At 34.8% G+C, this 19,930-nt stretch overlaps 1 protein-coding gene across 3 annotated transcripts in view; it reads left to right on the top strand.

Moving 5' to 3' along the window:
* The window catches only part of NBAS (neuroblastoma amplified sequence), a 161,681-nt gene that overhangs the window by 110,029 nt on the left and 31,722 nt on the right, over positions 1-19,930 (top strand). For all 3 annotated transcript variants that reach the window (XM_015276095.4, XM_046939145.1, XM_046939144.1), the window contains 2 exons: positions 5,627-5,713; positions 8,088-8,283. In XM_015276095.4, the coding sequence (XP_015131581.2) occupies positions 5,627-5,713; positions 8,088-8,283 (283 nt within the window). The remainder of the gene's footprint in view (positions 1-5,626; positions 5,714-8,087; positions 8,284-19,930) is intronic.

Raw genomic sequence — 19,930 nt, 5'->3', positions numbered from 1 at the left:
AATATAGAGCTGTTAAAAATACGTGTGAATGGACATAATGAGGACATGGACACAGGTGAGGGAAAGAAAAGTAAGCTTATTGAAAAGCCCTTCAGTGAAATAATGTACATTTTATATATAGTTTTTAGTGCCTATTCCTAGCTGAGATTGGCATTCATAATACCTCCTCCTAAGAAGTGGTAAATAAATAAATAAATTTGACAGCTTTCATAGTGATGGTGACTATAAAATTCTTCTGGCAAGTAATGTGGAACTATAGTATGTCCTTTGAGGTTCAGCCTTTTTCCTGCTACAGTGAAACTGGAGATATTTATTAGAGCAGTGAAATAAAGGGAATGTGGTTCAGGGGCATGAATGACAATCCACAAGGAGAGCGTACATGGAAAAAGTTGTGTTAAATAACAGGGTTAAATCACAGGGTTAAATAACAGGGTTAAATCACAGGGTTAAATAACCCTGTGAAGATTCTCTTACTCTTCAGCAAGGTTTAAAGATGTGGATGTTGAATTCCATGAATGTTTGTAGCCCATTAAGAGCAACCTGTCTTCTTCCTATCAAGGAGATAGCAGTGTTCAGACACATGCCTCTCTGACATAATTTAACTAAAATATACGTTCAGTTCCTACTGTTGTTGATCTAGAGCTAAAATTCTGAAGGCAGTAAGCAGGGGATGAAGTTCTGGGATTTGACATCCATACCCCTATCATAATTTGTGTTCCTAGGGAAAATAGAGTCCAATATGTTTTGTGATCACTGTTAACAATATCAATGAGATCTTAAAAATCCTCTTGTTAGTGATGCTCTTCCTCCTCCAGAGCATCATAAAAATACTCACTTTGGCTCTTTTTTCTTCTTCTGTAGTCTGATTAAATTAATTCATCAGGGAGACTCTCTTGGATTTGATGTTGGGGAATGCTGCCTGCTGGGTCTTCGATGTGCTGAGTATTCCATATGAAAGACAACTATATCAATGACCTCATGTAACCAGCAGAAAACTTCATTTTTGGGGAAGGAGTATGAATAGGAGCGTAGGGGAGAATGTCATTTTATATCATTTATGATAAATGGACAGATATTTCTCATTTTAATATTTTTCCAGAGCTCTCTTCCAAGGTATTTCTGTTCCAAACAGATACATGCAACACACATGAAAGTATTCTAATGTTAAGTTGCTGCTAGGCTCTTTCACATTTTGTACCAGTTTAGATGGATAAAATGTAGGGAATTTATTTGGTCTGTTTGTCATGAGGGAAAATTATATGTGGGTAGGATTATATGAGTGGACATAACAGTGGACATTATGGGTGGATGGTTGGACTGGGTGATCCTGTGGGTCTTTTCAAACCGTGGTGATTCTGTGATAACAGAACTATGTAAGTCTAGCATGGAAAATAATTTACATATCTATTTATTTCTCAACAATTATGTGTATACTACAGCAAATTGAAGAGCCACAGATAAAAAGAAGGCAGCCTGTCAAAGCATTTGCAGCCTTCTTCATCAGCAAATGTGTTCCTGAAGTCACTGAGTTTCAGTGTTCATAGCATCCTCAGACATGATAGAGCTTTTACATAGCAACATCAGTAATATTGTCTGTCTTGTTGGAGTTTGTCCAGTTGGTACGTAATAATTTGGCTTTACATGACCACTGTCTTAACGTGCCTAGCTGGAATACAGCAGTGTGATGTATCTGGATATAAAGTTAACGGCTTAATTCAGCTTCAGTGAGTCTCACTAATATGCAGTCTTTGACAAACTTCTCAAAATTCTCCTTTCTACTTCTTTTTCTGTGAATTGAGTTATGTGTTCTGTATGTAGGCATTGCAAAGCAGGAATGTCTGAAAGATGGTTAAAAGTTCTGTTCTGCATACCATGACCAATAACTCCTGGGCAGCAGTTTACATTAAAGATTGGAAAGTACATTCCTCCTGTGGACAAAACAGGAGAGGGAAGGTACTGGGGCCTTAGTTCAACACCTCAGATAAACTCAGAAATTCACAATTTTCAACTGGTGTGTGATGTGCATTCTTTTTACCACTGTTCTTCTTTATAAATGCAAACTGATGCTTAAAAAAAAGCAAAATGTTATAACACAAGGTGCCTAGTTAATTTACTGTCTGTTTGCCAAGAAGATGAAAGTCACAGGGTGATAGTAGTCACATAACAAAAAGCGGAAAGTTTGACTACTACAGTGGTAAGAAGCATGAAGTAAAAATCCATCAGAGAATAGAAAATCCTTGAAGTAATATCCTCCCTCTTATGAAATTCAGTAAGACGGTATTATAAGGTAGCATCACTCTAAATATAGCAAGCATTTAAATGAAAGGTTGTCTCTTGGCATTTCCTAAGCTTACTGGCATTGATGCAATTTCTGTGAATGAAAGTGGTTGCATCTCTGTTATATACTCAAATACTAGCTTTAAAGCAAGAGCGTAACGCAAATCGAAGCATATTAGCTGCAGCATTTTATGCAGCATTTTCGTTTCAGGGTTCATGGGCAAAAAACTGTGCTTAAAAGAAATCTTTCCCGTGAACCCGGAAGCTAAATTTTCTTTAATAATTGCAACTTTTTAAGGGAAAACTCTTCAGATTTTTTTTTTTTTTTTTTAGCTTTGATACAGGACTGTTTTATATAATACTTTTGCAGGAGACAAATTTCTTCTTTGGCAGTTAACATTCAAAGTAATACTTGTAGGGTCATAACTCTGAACTGGAGTTTCCCTGAATCTTCTGTAACTATGGTGACAAGGAATGTAATTTAGGTACTGTAACTATAAATGAAACAGACCAATATGGATGTGAAAAATTACGGTTGTATCTGTGATATACGTGAAAGTGAAACAGAAATGTTCTACTTCTGTGATTGAAAATATGCATCCTTTCTTTCAGTTTTGTAACTGCAACGTCTGTTGAAACACGTTAAGTATCTTTGCTGATTGAAATGTTTCCTGTCCATTATAGAAGAATCTTCTACAAAGTATTGCATTTCTATAAAAATAAATTACTTTTTGGTGTCCTGCTGGCTTCTGCACCTGGAACACAGCAGTGCTGGACTGGGAAATGAGTGGGTAGAGAGGGGACCTGGGCCATGTTGATGTGGCAACAGTCTCAACATGCTCCAGCAGTGTGCCCTGGCAGCCAAGAGGCAAACTGTGTTTTGGGGTGCATTAAACACAGCGTAGCCAGCCATACAAAAGAAATGATTCTCCTACTATATTTAAACTTCACTATTGTGTGCAGTTCTGGGCTCCCCAATATAAAAAGGATGTTAAGATCTTTGAAAGTGTCCAGGGCAACAAAAAGTGGCTAACAGGACTGGAAGGCATGTCCTGTGAGGAGAGGCTGAGGACGCTTGAATTGTCTGATCTGGTTGAGGCTGAGAAGCAACCTTACTGCTCCCTGCAGCTCCTGAAGGACAGGAAGCAGAGGGAGGTACTGGTCTCTGTGCCTGGGAACTGATGGTGGGATGGGAATGGCACAGAGCTGCAACAGAGGAGGTCCAAACTGGACAAAGGGAAACATTTATTTGCCTTGTGGCTGGTCAAACGCTGGGGCAAGCTTCCCACAGAGGTGGCTGATGCCCTTTGCCTGTTATTGTTCAAGAAGCATTTGGATAATGCCCTCAGTAACATGCTTTAACTTTTGGTTGCCCCTGAAGTGATCAGGCTTGAACCTTCAAATATCACCAAATTCCTTCCAGTGGAACTATTGTATTCTATTCATTTTTAAATAACATGCGATATCATAGGCTTAACACCTCTTCACCTTCTCAGAAGCACATCTCTTCTAAAAAATAATTATCTGTCAAATATTATAATTTCAAGAACAGTATTGTCCAATTTTGTCAATTGTGCACAGAAGTCACAGAAGATAAAAACAAAATTTAAAGTAGAAAATCTTGCATTAGTAGGTATAAAACCTCTCCAAGAGAACGTATCTGAAAACACTATACAGGAACTGCATTTGATGCTTTCTTGTTTGCCTATGGAAACAGCTACTATCAATATAAATCAGTTGATTCTTAATAAGAAGAAGTGATAATGTGAAAAAGATTTTGGTAATCAATGGAAATCTGATTAGATTTAGCTAAGATTCAGTTCATTCTGTTACCAAGATCACTCATGCAATATATTGGAAACATTTCATGATCTGTGACTTTAGGAAAGCTTGTAGATGACGAAGAAAAATTTTGTATCCTATGTGAGGATATTCTGCTTAGAAGGAGTCTAGGTAATCAGGGAAGACAGTTTATTCAAGAAAGACATGACTTCCTTCATTTGCAGCTCCTAAATGTTTTCGCTTAGGTGTTCAGATGGGTTTTGTGTTTCTTAAAATTTTGGAAGTTTTTGTCAGGCAATGAGCAGGACAGGTTTTTTGAAATTTTGAATTTGTATTTAATGGCGAGACTTTTTTTTTTTGAATGAGGTAAAAAGTCTTGTTAGACTGAACATGTAACAGGAAAAAAAACAGATTTTTCACCATCTCATGTCATGTGAGCAGGGCAATTTTGCAACCCAGTTATTATGTATCCATGATACTACTGATGGAAATAACTGTTTGACATTGTGACTTTCTCCAGCTTGAATTGATAACACCAAGAGTATATTATTTGATTATTTGATTATTTTCTTGTTTAGAATTAGATAAAGTGCAAAACAGAAAGAGGTAATTAGGGCTGGAATAATAAAAGAATATCATGTATTTTCAATGAACAGTTTAATTAGGTTAAAATACGTAGATGGGTTTAATTTATTCCCTTTTCAAGCATTCTTTGTACTTTATTGTATTTGAGGAACTTGATTAAATATGCATCGCTTTTCTGAAGCTGAACCAAGATCAAAATAAGCCTTTATCAATGCAATTACTTGAGGCTCGTATGTAGGAGTTTTGAGGTGAACACTGAACCCTATGCTGTTTAATGCGTGCATATAAAGTACCAGTAGCATATAATCTGTGTGTATCAAATGACTACTTCATTAATTATATTTGTTTCTGTTAGTAGCTGCTCATTTTAAATTATTAGCAAAAAAACAAGACAACAGTCTTTGTGGAATCTTGACACAATTATTTGTTTAATGAGCTATAGGATCTTTTTATCTAACAATTTTGGGGCAGTAAAAGCAATACTAAGCTTTTAATAAGTACCAGCTTCATTCTTTTTTTCCAAATATGTTCTTATTATAGATAACTGTATTTACTAGTAAAATTGACCTTTTTTTCCTTCTCTTCTCAGCTGCTTTAAACAACAATCAGGAGACTCTGGACATATATATAAATATAAATATATATATTTTTACATATTTAATAGCAGAATAGCTTTGATATGCTGGTGAACAGAAGGGAAAATGCACTTTATCTGTGGGTTTTTGAGTCATCTTCAGTAAACTAAGTTGGGGACTGTTAACCTGCCTTTCTTCAGTGCAGTGTTCACAAACTCTAAGTTTGGTAAAATTGTTTTTTTCTAGTTCAGTCCAGGAAGATATGAAAACAAGGGTTACTAGTTAAGCAGCAAAAGTGGAAAATTGCCATAACTGTTAAGTAATTTGCATATATTCTACAGTTGGTTAGATTTAAGTACACTATTAAGTACCGTTTTTACAGTGACTTTTGTGTCTTCTTCTAACAGTGGAAATGATGATTCTACATCAGTCAAAGATCCACTTGGAATCCTAGAAGGCATTGTTTCTGCAGTACATGCCAGTGTTGAAAAAGGGTAAGAACTTCTGTGGAGTCCTTTGTTAAGGCTTTGAACGATACTATGTAGGAATGCCTTCAAGGTACAATACTGAGTATGGATGATTTTTCTTCAGGGATGTATATAATGAGTTTGCATTTAGTTTTCTAGGATTTATTCTTAACATGCTATCACTTACAAAGCTCAAAATCTGAAGCCTGACTGAACATTTTACTTGAGCATTTGGAAGAAAGAAGTCGCTGAACATAAGATTTACATAGTAATGTATAACAGTGATTTGGGGAAATTGAGGTATTTCTGCCCTAACTCCGTCTAGTAGTAGAACCCTGCCTTTGTTTCAGTTTATTAGATAAGCTACATGTAATAGAGTCACTTTTATATACCTGAATTTAGATATCTTAACTTGTCAATGTATGTAGGGTATAGTGCAAGAAAAAAAATTACACAAAAGCTGTGTAATGCTGTTCTTTGTGTCTTCTCTTTTGTGAATGTTCATATGTCAACTTACATAATGATTTGTCTGTCTCACTCCACTGTATTTTTCTTGAAGACAAGGAAGAAAAAAAGTCAGTTGTCTTTTCAGTTTTATTAACTTAAGAATGTATGTCTAATAATAATAATTAAAAAGCAATAAAGTAATAAAGCCCCATGCTCTTCGGTGGCCAACAAAAACACTTACATTGTACAGGGGCTCCTCCACTGATATTAAGTTGGGTAAATATTGGATACTGAAGAAGATTGTTGTCAAAATCTGCAATAAATCTAATTTACAATATTGTAATGTAGAATGAGAGAGTCAGTTCTAGTTATATTCTGAGACGCATTTTCCAGAGTCTTTAGATATATACTTCAGAATTTAACTGTCGAAACAATAAGCTGAAGTGAAAATCGGTGTAATTACAGGAGATAATTTACATTCTTTTAAGTACTTGTTCTTATTTATCTTCCTAAAGCTTAGCTATTCAATTTACAAAATATAAATATTCCTCTCGGGAAAGCATATGTAAACAAACAGGTGTGAGCTCTGCAAAACACTGAAAATATTCAGACACTTCCTTTTAATTTCCAGACTTTTAGTGTACAGTTTGAATGACACTCATTTGGCAGAGGCATATCTAATTCTACTGAAGTTCTGCATTCAGCAGCATCATTCAGGCAATACAAAAACTAAGTAAAATTGAGATCTTTACAGTCTGAATATCTAAGCTGTCAATATTTATTTCAGAGCTGCAAGACAGGATAAATCTGTATTTTTCTGTCTGATATTACTTTCCCGTCTGCCTTGTTAAGACAAATAAGGGAACATTAGTTATAAATCGCATTCCACCTGGAGCCATTTTCTTGATTTAAATTAAATAAATAAGCTTTAGTTTGAAATTCTACTGGAAAATAGCAGAATAGGCTTTTACTGATTTGTTACATGGTAGTTTAGAGCCAGTATGGGATAGAATAGATTACTATGTCTGCAGTTGCTAACAGGTTGATTGAGTTGGTGGCAGTCAGTGTACTGTAAAGTGTACTGTAAAATTTAGAATGTATTCAGTATAATAAACATTTAAAAATTAAATTACATTATTAAGATATATTTGTTAATTTTCTAGGTGATAAAGTGCAAAATGTATTGATTTCTGACTTTTTTTTCTTATAAGGATTGTGAACATTTTTCATTATCGTATTAGGACATGCATTGATCCATCTAGCTAGAGATTATATAAAAGAAAAAAAAAAACAACCAACAAATTGCTAGAGCCACTTGCGATGCTAATTTGTGTATACAGAAAATAAAGAGGGGACCTTTAAGGAAAGAAAACAATATTGGTCAATATTAGAGAAAGTTGAAAACAAAAAATATATCAAACTAATAAATAAATAAATAAAAATGGTCAGGCTACATAAAGTACAGATATTGATCAGGACCATTTGCATTAGGTGATTTTTTAGGTGCTGAAATTCGGGGCCATTGTGGTGAAATTGGCAGTCAAGGTAGTGTGGGGATGATGCATAACTGGATAGATGGAGTTTTGTGGTGTTTACAAGGTTATTTGAATTAAAAAAAAAAATCTTCTAGCACTTAGCTTCAGGCACCTCATATAAAGCCTGATTTGTCTGCAGTTTCACTGAGGTGAGCTCTTCAGAGGCATACTCCTTCTGAGTAGACATCTAAATGAAGTAATCATACTGCTCATGGTATTCTCTGTACTTCATATGGCAATTCTGAGGAATCCCACTTTCACACCAGTTCATCTGGTTTCTGCTTCTGTGTAACACAAAGATAGTTCATGACACCTCTGTTAAAGTTTGAAATGTATTGAACAGAGCTGTTAACAACTTTGAAAATACATGTAGGTAACACTTTGATCAGGATGTTTAACATAGCATTGTTTAATTACAGGGAGGAAGTAGTTTCTTCAGATGATCTCCTGGAGTGGCTGAGACCTTTCTGTGGTGATGACTCTTTACCAGTGAAGCCTCGCATCAGAGTACTGCAAATTTTGGAACAAGACTTCCACCTCAATGATGAAGACAGCAAACTGCTTGTGTACTTCAGGACACAAGCTGTTCTCAGAGCTTGCTGGCCTGAAACAAAGGTATTAAAATTAACTGCTATAAATGATAGCATGAGACTTTCTTATGCAGGGGTTATATGGTGAAATCTGAGTTTGTAGTCTGTGGTTGTCACTATGGGCACTAATCCTATTTTTCCTTTTGAGTCAAGATTCTAGTAAATTGTGATTCTTTGAAAAACAAAATAGTTAACAGAATCCTCAGTTTTTGTTTAGGATCAGGAGTAAGTAATACCAAACTTGATTAAATACTAATGACTTTTTTGTACAGTATGCATTTAACTTCCTCATTCTTTTTTTTACATTCTTTCTTTTCAGACAACTGCTTGTTACTTTTACTCTTCTCTTTATCATTTATTTGGTGTGACATTATAGTCAGATTTTTTTTTTTTCCCGAACTCTCTAGGTTTTATACCATGAATGTGTAGTTGGAATATCAAGGGCATTCTCAAATGGAAGGAGCTGATTGATAGGGAATGCCTTTGATCATAGATGGAGTGAAGAGGCAGCACCTAAGGCAGTTTTTTTTTCTAAGAACAGCTCATACCTTAAACTGTCCCAAGTGTGATTTTTAAAGTCTTTTTTCAGAGCAAAGTAAGGGAAAACAATGTAAAATTATTACTGAAAGAACTTGTTATAAGCTGGTTATTATTTGTTCCTCACGAAGAGACATAGCCCAAGCTTTCAAGTTTAAAACAGACTAATTTTCCTTCTGAATTAACAGATTAGAAAATTCTGAGCTTTGATTGATTGATTGATTTTTATCAAATGTAAAACTTAATCTAAGATAGTAAAGATCTTAGAATGAAAATTTTCAGGAGTGAAAATTACAGAATCACAGAATTTCAGGGATTGGAAAGGATCTAAAGAGATGGAGTCCAACCTCCTTGCTGAAGCAGCTTCCCTACCTGGTTGCACCTACCTTCCAGATAGGTGTTGAATATCTGTAGAGAAGAAGATTCCAGAACCTGTCTGGGCAACCTGTTCCAGTGTGTGATGCAGAACATTGTAATATTGATTAATATTCAAAAATAACATTTTTTATGTATGATCCTTTCTGAACTGCTACATTTCACTACTCATTTTGGTAAAGTGCTTACTATGGAAGTATGTAGCATTAGCGGTTCTACATTTAGTCTTCCAGGTGTGATGAGAATCTAGTAAATGCTTAGTGGGAAGAAATATTCTTATCTTTGAAGCCTGTGTTATTTTGAAATCATAGGAGTATCAGTTGATGCATTTAGAATTATTCAGAAGCAGAGTTAATCTTCCTCCATTTCCTGAATGCCTTTATTCTTCCACCTCCAGTGCCGAAGCCTTATGGAGCTAAAATAGAACATTTATAATGCTTAGAAAGGTAAAATAAAATCCATACACAAAAGCATTTTGTATTAATTTTAAACAAAAGTACTATCTCAGTTTTGACTTGCTGTACTAAGACCTTCCAAAGGAATAATCATCATCATAATCTTTGAGAAAATGCTCATCTCTTGACTCCTTTAGAAATTACTTCTTCTCTTGCATTCACAGTAATACCAGCACTTAACTCTTCAACGACACTGCGTGTGTATGTCTGTGATTGGATTCTTTATCTTTGGTTTGCTTCTGTTGTTAGTATGCAGTGTCCCGTGTCAACATTTTTTTGCCTGTGACCCACTTTCCAATTCAAAAGCATTTCAAGTCTAAAATGTTAAATTAAAGTATGTTTAATAAAAAAAAAAAATACAGACTGATGGTAGCTTTCAACTGTGGCTATAGAAGAAGAAAAAAAAGGAACCTGTATTTGACAGAAACCTTATGAGACGCATTACACTTAACAATCGTGTAAGATACCGCATCACTTTTATTTCCTCCCATAACCTGATAGGTCAAAACATGTATAGCTTTGCAACACAAAACTTGCATTGATTTTCTTTTGTCTCATACCACTTTAGGAATTAATCAAATGCATTGCATGTGCCTCTGGCTAATGCTGCCCACCATGACCCCTAAAGCTCTCAGCAGAGGTGCTCCCCTGCCTGGCAGTCCCCACTTGTGCTTTGGCTTGGGGACTCTGCTTTCCCAGGTGCCAGACACGTGTATCTTTACTAAAGCCTGTGCAATTCTTGTAGACTGTGGTCTTCCAAGCAACTTAGGCCTCCCTACATAATATGTTAGTAACATCTATTTTCTGAAGTGGTGGATTTTCGGAATGATATTCAGCAGCAAAACACACATGGTTTTGGTGAGGGAAGGATAGGATTCTGTGCTGATTATAAGCAACACTCTGTTAAGTCATGGCACAGAGAAGTTAATCACTTCAGTGCTCTACTCTGTTGCTGATGAATAAGAAGATATTGCAAGAAGCTGCATAGTAAAAAGCATAAGTACTGTGCTAGTTAAATTCAAACCTTTTAGAGCTAATTATATATATATGTACATACAATACTGTAATATAAAATTCTATGTGTATGGTATTTAGCTAAGTTCAAAAAATAGTTTCTCTGCTTTGCAGTAGTGAAAGCTGTGCTTACATGTACATACATCAAAATAATTGTTTTTTTCACTACAATTCCTGCTGCAGAGTACAATCGAGAGAGTCCTGTTGGAACATATTTAAAAATAATTCTATTTTTCTTGTCACTTCAAGCTAAATGTGATGGATGTGATCTCTTTGCTTGGAATGAATATTTTGTGATAGGTAGCTAGTCTGCGATTCAGACAAATTAGTTCATCTATTAAGTACTGGTAACTGAAGTTCAGACCTCTTTGTTTATGTCCAAGAAAACAAGTGAATGATTCACTACTTAATTTTTTTTCTCTATTCAGCTGATGTCAAACATTGTCCACAAGTTTGTGTTAGAAGAAAATATAACCTTATTTGATTTAATTTGATTTGTTTATTCTGTGAATTAACAAACTGAAGGTAGGATATTTTTTTTCTCTGTATTTTGCTAGATACATTTCACATTCCTTTGTGATATGTTAGTAAAACTGCAGAATTCAGCAATTAAATGAATGCTGAAAAATCAAGATAGTTATCCAGACAGCCTTTTATTACACAGGTTAATGCTTCAGGTTAGCTGACCTTCAAAAAGCACCCTTGTGAAATTCTGTTAAATTCCTGTGTTATTCTTGATAAACCAGTCAAACGCAGGCATGAGGAATTACGTCTTTCAGAAGCGTGCTGCTATGTCAGTTCATTTTTTGTGTGTGAGTGTGTAGGTATCTTTTTCTCTAATGTCACTCCACCTTTGTTCATTTGGTCACCTTTTCTCATCCAGCAAAGTGGAAAAACACTCAATCACATTCATTAGAAAAATAAAAGGGTGGGAAAATGAGCGGATGTTAACTTTATCTAGTAGAGGAATGCATCTAAAGGTTTTGATAATGGAGTTAAATTTGTGAACGTTTCATAAAAGTGCTCACGATCTTTCTTCCAGACTGTTCTACCCATGCTTGCTTGGCATTTCTTCCATGTTTTTAGACGATCCTCTTTTCCTCCCCCGTTCCCTGGTACAAATAGGGATACCAAGTATTGTAAAGGATGAATGTGGATTCCTATTGAGTAAAGATAAGTAAAATGATATTGCGGTGTTCAATTACCAGAAAATGTGTGAAAGCCACCCTCAGAGTGTCTACTAATCCTCTTAGTCAGGCTTCGCATACATCAAAGAGGGCCTTAATATTTAATTATGCTCTAGGTGCTCTAAGTAGTGGTGCCACAAATCAATGTTCTTCTGGGAAACAGGCCAGCTCTTACAAAATTAAAAATGTACTTCATGGAAGCAGCTACCTATCAAACAGTCAGAAACACAGCAATTTCCAGTTCTCTAATGATAAGTTAACAAAATTAAAAATTCAGTGGTCCTCATTTTTCAAAGGCTTGAGAGTCTTTAATTCACATTCCAGTAGCAACCTACCCTCCTGGAGGGAGGAGGCATGCGTTGTTTTAATCCCCTTGATGAATTTTATCTGAGCTCTTCAGGTTCTGCAATTTTCTAGTTAACTGACGCATGAAAAATATGGGTCAAAATACTGACTGTTTTGTACATTACAAAAAAATGTTGGGGGGGAGGAGAAAAATGTAGGTTAAGATGTTTACTTCAAAGTTTAGCTTTATCCATCTAAGATGGGAAATTATTTGTTTTCATATAATATTAAAAAAATATATAGTCTGTAATGACTTGCAGCAAGTTAAAATACCAACAAGCGCTGTGTGTGTACTTTGTCATTCTCTGCAGTGTCCAGTTAGGGAGAATAACTTACAGTAACAAGAGTTAGAGCTTATCCCCTGGAAGTTGAAGGCATTGGCAAAGGTTCCATAGATAAAGCAAGTGTTAGTTTAAGACAAGAAGTTAACAATTGGTAAGCTTCTATAAGACACACCTTGTCTTTAAAGGATTGTTTAATTATTATGCAAATTGAAAATGTAATTACTGTTTGCATGCTACTTAAATGCAAATAGCTTTGTCATTTAGAGACTGTAATCTCTTACCCTTCGTACTATTATATTACTGGCATTTTTTCCATGATCTTGCAGGCTTGGAGAGCTGCTGAGGGCTAGGTGTTTTTAAAAGTTGGAAAGGATTTCCAATACAAATTTGAGATAGTAATTTTAGGACTCTTTATCTCTTATTTTTAAAATGTAGCTTTGAAAAATTACTGGATTAGTTTGTATTTCATGTGTACATTTCCAATCCTACATTTGCCATTTACTGATGTAGGCAATTTATGTATGTTAGGTGCAGTTTTTTTGTGTCTCAGCAACCTTTCATATGTCTACGTTAACATAATGACTTCCTGGGAACTTGTATATGGCTGTCAACCTTCCTTTTTTTTTTTTTTTTTTTTTTTTTTCCTGGCTCTCTTCCCTGTTATATGAGAAATATGTATCTGTTTACATAGAACTCTGTGACTTCATAGGGAGAAAATTCAATAGAAATAGTAGAGTTTCAGCATTTACCTGTTGCATGTACTTGTGTCAATTAAATTTGAACATGAGTGTATGGAAAGCAGCCTGTAATGTAAGAATACTCAAGTCATTTTGCTGAAGGCATTTATCAGCTTTCAGATAACCATGACCCTCAGTTAGCTTGGTCTGGCAAAGTACAAGTGAAAAAACAGTATTCTGTTTAATCCTTAGCCATCATTTATTTGTGAAACATGCTTAATTAGAGGAAGAATTTATAATCCTATCATCTTTGAGTAAATTTATTAAGATGTTTATAGTTCTAGAGACATTGTTTCTCTATTAAAAATGCATAAAAATTATGTCTAATAAATTAACTTCAAGTTTTAATTAATATTTTAAAACACTAATTTCCATTTCTTGAAGATGCAATTTTTCCATATGACAACATGTGAAATGTTTTTTGGAAACATAATCTGTGGTGTATATGATTGATTAAATACTTTAGAATGCAAATGAATCATTTTCCATTAACTGCACAAATAAAATGGGGAAGACAAATTGAAGAGACAAACAGTATTACTTGAGTGAGTATGATGGTTTCCTATGCAGGCTGCTGTGGTTGCTTTAGAGGAGGATGAACAGGCTCTGGAGTTGGTTCACATAGGATAATTCCCTTTCTGTGATAGTTCTTGAGTAATGAAGGTATAAGTGGAAAATGGTTTAAAAAAAAAAAAAAAAGCATGGTGTGCTTTTATCTCAGTTTCACAAAAATTAAGAGCTCATTAGTGACATATTAGTTCTTATTATGTGGCAAAGAAATATGCGGGTGAACTATAATGCAGCCTTACTTGTCATTTGCTAAATTTGTGGCATTGAAGGCAGAAACTACTGGCACAGTGGAATGATTTTTGCCTCTTTGTGATTTTTATATGTAATGTTATCCTGTGTTTTGTCAGATAGCAGAATTCAGAAAATCAAAGCCTGCTAATCTGTATACTTTGCCACGTTGTTTTTGTTTTTTTGTTTTTTTTTCCATTGCTTACTCAATCTAAGTAAACCATTCCAGTCCTCTTATTTCATCCAAAATGTTTTCTGTGTCTGTTACTGTTCTCCTCTCCATCCAGTCCCACTGTGATATGTAGTATACCTCCTGGAATGAAATAGTTGGAGAAGGGATGTGATGTCTTTGTGGAAATTAATGGTACGTGCTTATGAATCCAAGCATTGTAATTGCACTTTGGAATTCAGCTGTACGTTAACCAAAATGAAAAGGAATTTCATTCAGTGAGTCTCTGTTCAGTTCCTGTTTTGATGACGCAGTCCCCTGAAAGCAATTAATCTATGTAAGCAAAGAAACAGTCATAAAATTATCAGAAATTTTACGCTTTACCATTTGATCCTGAACTTTTTTTTTCCTGCTAGCAAATAAAGTTCTTCATTGGTTTCCGTTCAGAGATGTTAAGTCTTATGAGGTTTGAATTGTACAACCATTTCTCTTCAGGCTTTATTTTATCAATGTTTTAATATGTTAACTGTTGATGCCATGCTTTTTTCAGTCTCATTCGGTCAAACATCTAGATGGTTGACTTTATTTAGGTCTGTGAACTATCATCTGAGGAGCCCCTGTCAGCTATTCATTGAGTAGTGCCTGATAGGCATTTCTAGTAGCTCATATTTATTAGAAGTGTGAGACTAATTTTTTAAAGTAACTACTTCATGTTTGTCTTCTTTGATAAATTATGTATGTAAGCACTAATCGCTTTTGACACTTAAAATGTAATTTGTCTGACACGTATGTAGCTTTTTTTCTAAAAAATCAAGTTTTGGGTAGGTATCACCACAACATTCCATATTAATATGCCATTTTGATGGTTTTTTTTTTTACATAGGATTATAAATCTAAATACATTGTTTCTGTTCCTACACAAGAGCTTACCTATAACTACAGTGACTGCTATGATAATGACTACATCAAATTGAACCAACTGCAGTGCTTACGTAACTTCATCCTGTATGACAGCTTTATGGTGCTATCTGTTGTTTCAAATTAGTTCTAGGGCTGTAACAGACTTACTCGTTTATTTAAATTTGTACAGCTTAGATAATTTTGTGGTATCCGTCCACTTGTCACCTTAAATATTCTTGGTCCAAGTCATAACTGTGGATAAATGGTAGAGGAATCTTGCATTACTGTCTTTTTTTTTTTTTTTTTTTAATAGATACTGACTCCAACTTAATGTCATATTTCAACCTGCTATCCCTAAATGCAGGTGTTTTAGTTTAATGTGAATTATTCTTTTTAAAAATACCTCTTTTAACTTGTCAGTTTAGCCTATATGCAGGACAGTGTTTTTAAAGCTTTGAAAGCATTAATTTTGACAAGTTCTTGTTTACATGAAAACAGTTTTAACATATTTTTTTCCTCTATTAGCAACAATTATAGACTGATTTATTAAGTTGGAAGTTATACAAACAGTTGAAAACAGGGAACTTGTGCACGCACTGCTTCTTAATGGTAGTGATAATCAGAAAATGCAAACTGAAGAGACACTTGACATAATGGGGATATATATATATGGGCATAATTTAACAGCTTAAATGTAAAAGTAATATTTAAAGATTAAAGTTCTTAAAATTTTGCATCTCCTATCTATCACCTAGTCAGTACATATTTTAAGTCATATGTATGTTAATCATGTCTCGTTCAATGTTAGTTAGCTAGATATATACATCTTTTTTGTAATTTTTTCTTTGTTCATCAGTATCTTTCTTTCCCTCTCTCCTTTCTCTCAATATTTATGTACAGTTTTCAGAGGTTTTCTTTCTTCTGAAATGTATTTGAAGATTATGACACAATCTCCAGCAGAATATAAATGAATGGATTTTATTTACTACACAAGTTATACATTTTTATGCATTAGGCAATGCACTTGTGTTTACTGAATCTGTATGCGTTTCTTAGGAATTAGTGATCTACATATCAAACAGATAAGGAATTAAACAATATATAAATCATATATTTCTTTGTCAGAGAAAAGTTCCTGGGCGTTTCTGATGTCTGACAGGAAAATGCAGATGAGGAAAAGATGTGAAATCTTCTATGCAGAAAAAACTGCATCCATTGAGATTCGTTGATGCTTGCTGAATGTCAGATGCCATTTTGTCAGACTACCTTACTCTTCTTCTGCTATCTGCCACATGACAAGAAAATGTAATGGGATATTTGTGGGAAGGTTCAGCCTCTACTGCCATAACACCAATGTACACTTCTGACACTGTGGACCTACATAGTAAAATAGGAGCAGTCCTTATAGAAACACAAAGCAGATGGAGATTATAAGGTATCTAATTCCACCTCCTTTTTTTTTTTTTTCAGTTCAAGGAAAGAGAATTAAAAGGCCTGATTTTTCTTTCCCTCAGTTGACAATCATTACTAACAGTGTTTGAAATTGTGGCCATTTAAGTGCCGACTTACTAATTAGAGTTCAATAGCACTGAATTTGGTTATATATGAGAGAAGTCAATAGAACCAGAGAGTGGATTAAATGTCCAAAATACTTTAGAACAAACAAACAAGGAACTCCTGGGCTGTTCAGTTTGTATGGGGTAAGATGTTTGACTCAGTCCTACTTTTTGCTAGCTGATCTCAGTGGGCATATTGCTCAAATTAGCCCTTGGCTGTTGAGCAAGGTGTTTGCACGTAGTCTCTTCTGTTAGTTCCCTAATGTCTGTTTTGAGGCAGACACTAACTGGTACTGTGATTGTGGAGCCTTGCAGTTGACCCTCAGTTGCCAAGCACGGGCTTTGGGTGAGATGGTCATACTGAAAGACTGGGGAGGTGAATGCAGGGTGAGCACACTGTCACAGTGTGCAAGTACATAAAGAGGTCAGTGCAGGTTCAGATCTATTCTAAATACCAAAGGGGCCAAAAAACAGACATGAAATAAGAAAAGGAAGCATACATTTGTAACTTAATCCAGTACTCTCCTCATCTCTGGGTAGTCAGAGGAGCTTAATTAGTAATAGGAAGAAGCAGCAGCTCTATGTGTTGACAAGCACTACATTGAAATATTTCCCACAGGTAGGTGGAGATAATTTACCAGAAAAATATTTAACTGAAAGTTATTGGCTTGTTTACAAATTAAACTTGTTTACTGAAATCAAAAAACTGTGTTTTAGGAAGCATTCTTGCTTAAATGGATTATTTTAGGGCAAAATTATTGGATAAAATTATGCATAGAGATTAATGTATTTTTCATTAAAATGTTGCATCTAGATTGAGTTGAAAGAATAATAAGTACTTCCCTGCTTTTCCTCCTCTGAGAGATCTCTTGAATTCCATTGACATGCAAAAGAGATGGCTAGTTTATTATTTTTTAACCTTTTAACCTCTTCTATCTGACTGTATACATGGTCTTCTAACCTGCCTTTTATCGGCTAGTGTAAACTGTTCACTCTTATGCTTTCAGCTGTGTTTTCTTGATTGCTCTTGCACATTTGGTAGACAGGAAAGATGAATAACATGGTGGATGATTCTTCACCTCTTGCTACTTTTCTCAGTGTGATTCTGTTGTCTCTGAAGATTTTTCTCTCAATCACATCCTGAAAGATTTCTTTTTAAAGACACCATAGCGTAGAAATAATGAAATGCTGACAGTGTGCTGGGGGCAGCGTCACTTACGGTTTTGCCCTCAAAAGCATTTACTATTGCTTTGGGATACGAAGGTTTAGAATAAGATGTTTCAATATGTGCTTGTTTTCTTTTACAAGTGTCTAGTATGATGGTTGGTAGGGGATGTCTCTCATCTTCAATCTGAAGCAAGTAAAATAAAGAATAGCCTTTAAAAGCTCCTCATCATACCTGTGCAGGGATAGTAGTTGTCTGATTTCAGGAAGGGATGTACAATTATGCCTATTTTTTTACTGGTAATTTTTAACATTTGTTTTCATATTCATATACTTATATAATCTATATATGCATATACATATAACGTATATATATTCATATAGTGCGTGTGTGTATATACAAGCACTTTTAAATATCTGTTTAACTTAGTTGTTAACTTCATGCCATAGGATCATAGAACAATTTGAGTAGAAAGGGACCTTAAAGAACATCCTGTTCCAACCTCCCTGCCATGGGCAGGGTTGCCAACCTCTAAATCAAGTTGCCCAGGGTCCTATCCAGCCTGGCCAGGAATAGGTCAACAGTATAGAGATGCTAATCATTACATTACAGCATTCTATCAGATTGTTGTCAGTCAGTGCTTATAAATCATATGAAGTCCTGCCTGATGATTGTAGGCAAGCTGTAGCACTAGCTTTACTGATCTTGAATCCAAGTAAAATCTTTTTTGTCAGATCTGCTTATTATCTTAAAATATAGTATAGATGAAATCTCTACCTCTAGAGCCTGTAGTGGAGTGCATAAACAAAAACTTAATGCATTTCACAAGGGAGTGCAAACAAATTGAGAATATAGTGTAGCAGTAAGGGACTACTCAAATGCATGTTTAATGTTTCTATTTTTAATCCCATATTAATTCCAACTTAGACTACAATGATGAACAGGAACATATTTTGAGATATTTACAATCTGGTGGATGTAGTAAAATGAATATAATCATGTAAATCAGTAGGTTTTTAGTTGCGGCTCTTGGAAACCATGAATATCTTTGCTTTTAATACAGGGAGTTGATTTTAAGCATGAACATAGGTTTTCTCAATATACAAATACTATGAAGAAAAATATTTTTCTGATTTTTACAGTTCAGTTCTTTGGTTACAAACATCTTTATCAATTATTTCCTTAGAATGTTAGTGCTGGATAAAATCTATTGATGTAAGCCATAGCTGTGTCATACTTAAGGAGAGAAAAAAGTAATATGCTGAACAGAATTTGTTGGGAAGAATGAAGTGGAGGTATGTCTGCTTCAGTTTTCCTGTTCATCATTCTAATATGTAAACAGACAGCTTTTTGTTGTTGTTGTTGTTGTTTTGTTTTAACTTGTGGAAGGAGAGGATTGGATTGAATGATTGTATGGTGAATCTTTTTATGAGTACTTCCATTTTTTTTTAAACAAAACAGTCTCTAGGTCACCAGCCAAGTTGGTTGGTGTCAGTTCAAATAATACAGTTTAAGCAATAAAGCTTTACAACTCTATCAGATGTCTGTCCTTTAGGATTAGGAGAACAATATATAGTGGATAGTTATGCCTCTGGGACACAATTTAGATACAGCAACATAGCACTATAGCTGTAAATACTGATTTAAACTAACTTCAATTTCAAAAGCGAGATAATGTACTGAACTAAACAACTGAACCTGTGGAATGCCAAGCCAGAAGTTATCTTTATCAGTCATGTGTGATGTCCCACGGCTTTATTTAACCTTATCGTTCTTCAGTGTATCATCATAAGTTTCTTAAAGCTGGTAGAACAAACTTTTGAGGCAGCTTTTCATATTTACACTCCTTCATGTGTGTCATGCATAATGAATCTCTACAAAGCAATAATAAATATATGGAAAAAGATGAAGCAAAACTTTATGTATTGAGAGGAGCAAAAGTTTCATCATGTTGGATATCTGATACATTGAACCTGTAAGGAAAGAAAGCTAGATAAGTCTGCAAAAGATTTTCCTCAGGCAGAATACTTTGATTTTTTTAGAGGAGGTATTTTAGGTGCATAGTTTTCTTCTTTCCAGTACTGGATATAAGAAATGTGCATTCCAGGATTGCTCAGTATGCCTGAGGTCAGATAAAGGATGTGTTTTTG

This window comes from Gallus gallus, chromosome 3 (assembly GCF_016699485.2).
Source record: "Gallus gallus isolate bGalGal1 chromosome 3, bGalGal1.mat.broiler.GRCg7b, whole genome shotgun sequence".
In the NCBI taxonomy this organism is placed as follows: domain Eukaryota; kingdom Metazoa; phylum Chordata; class Aves; order Galliformes; family Phasianidae; genus Gallus; species Gallus gallus.
This window is presented reverse-complemented; position numbering and strand designations above follow the sequence as displayed.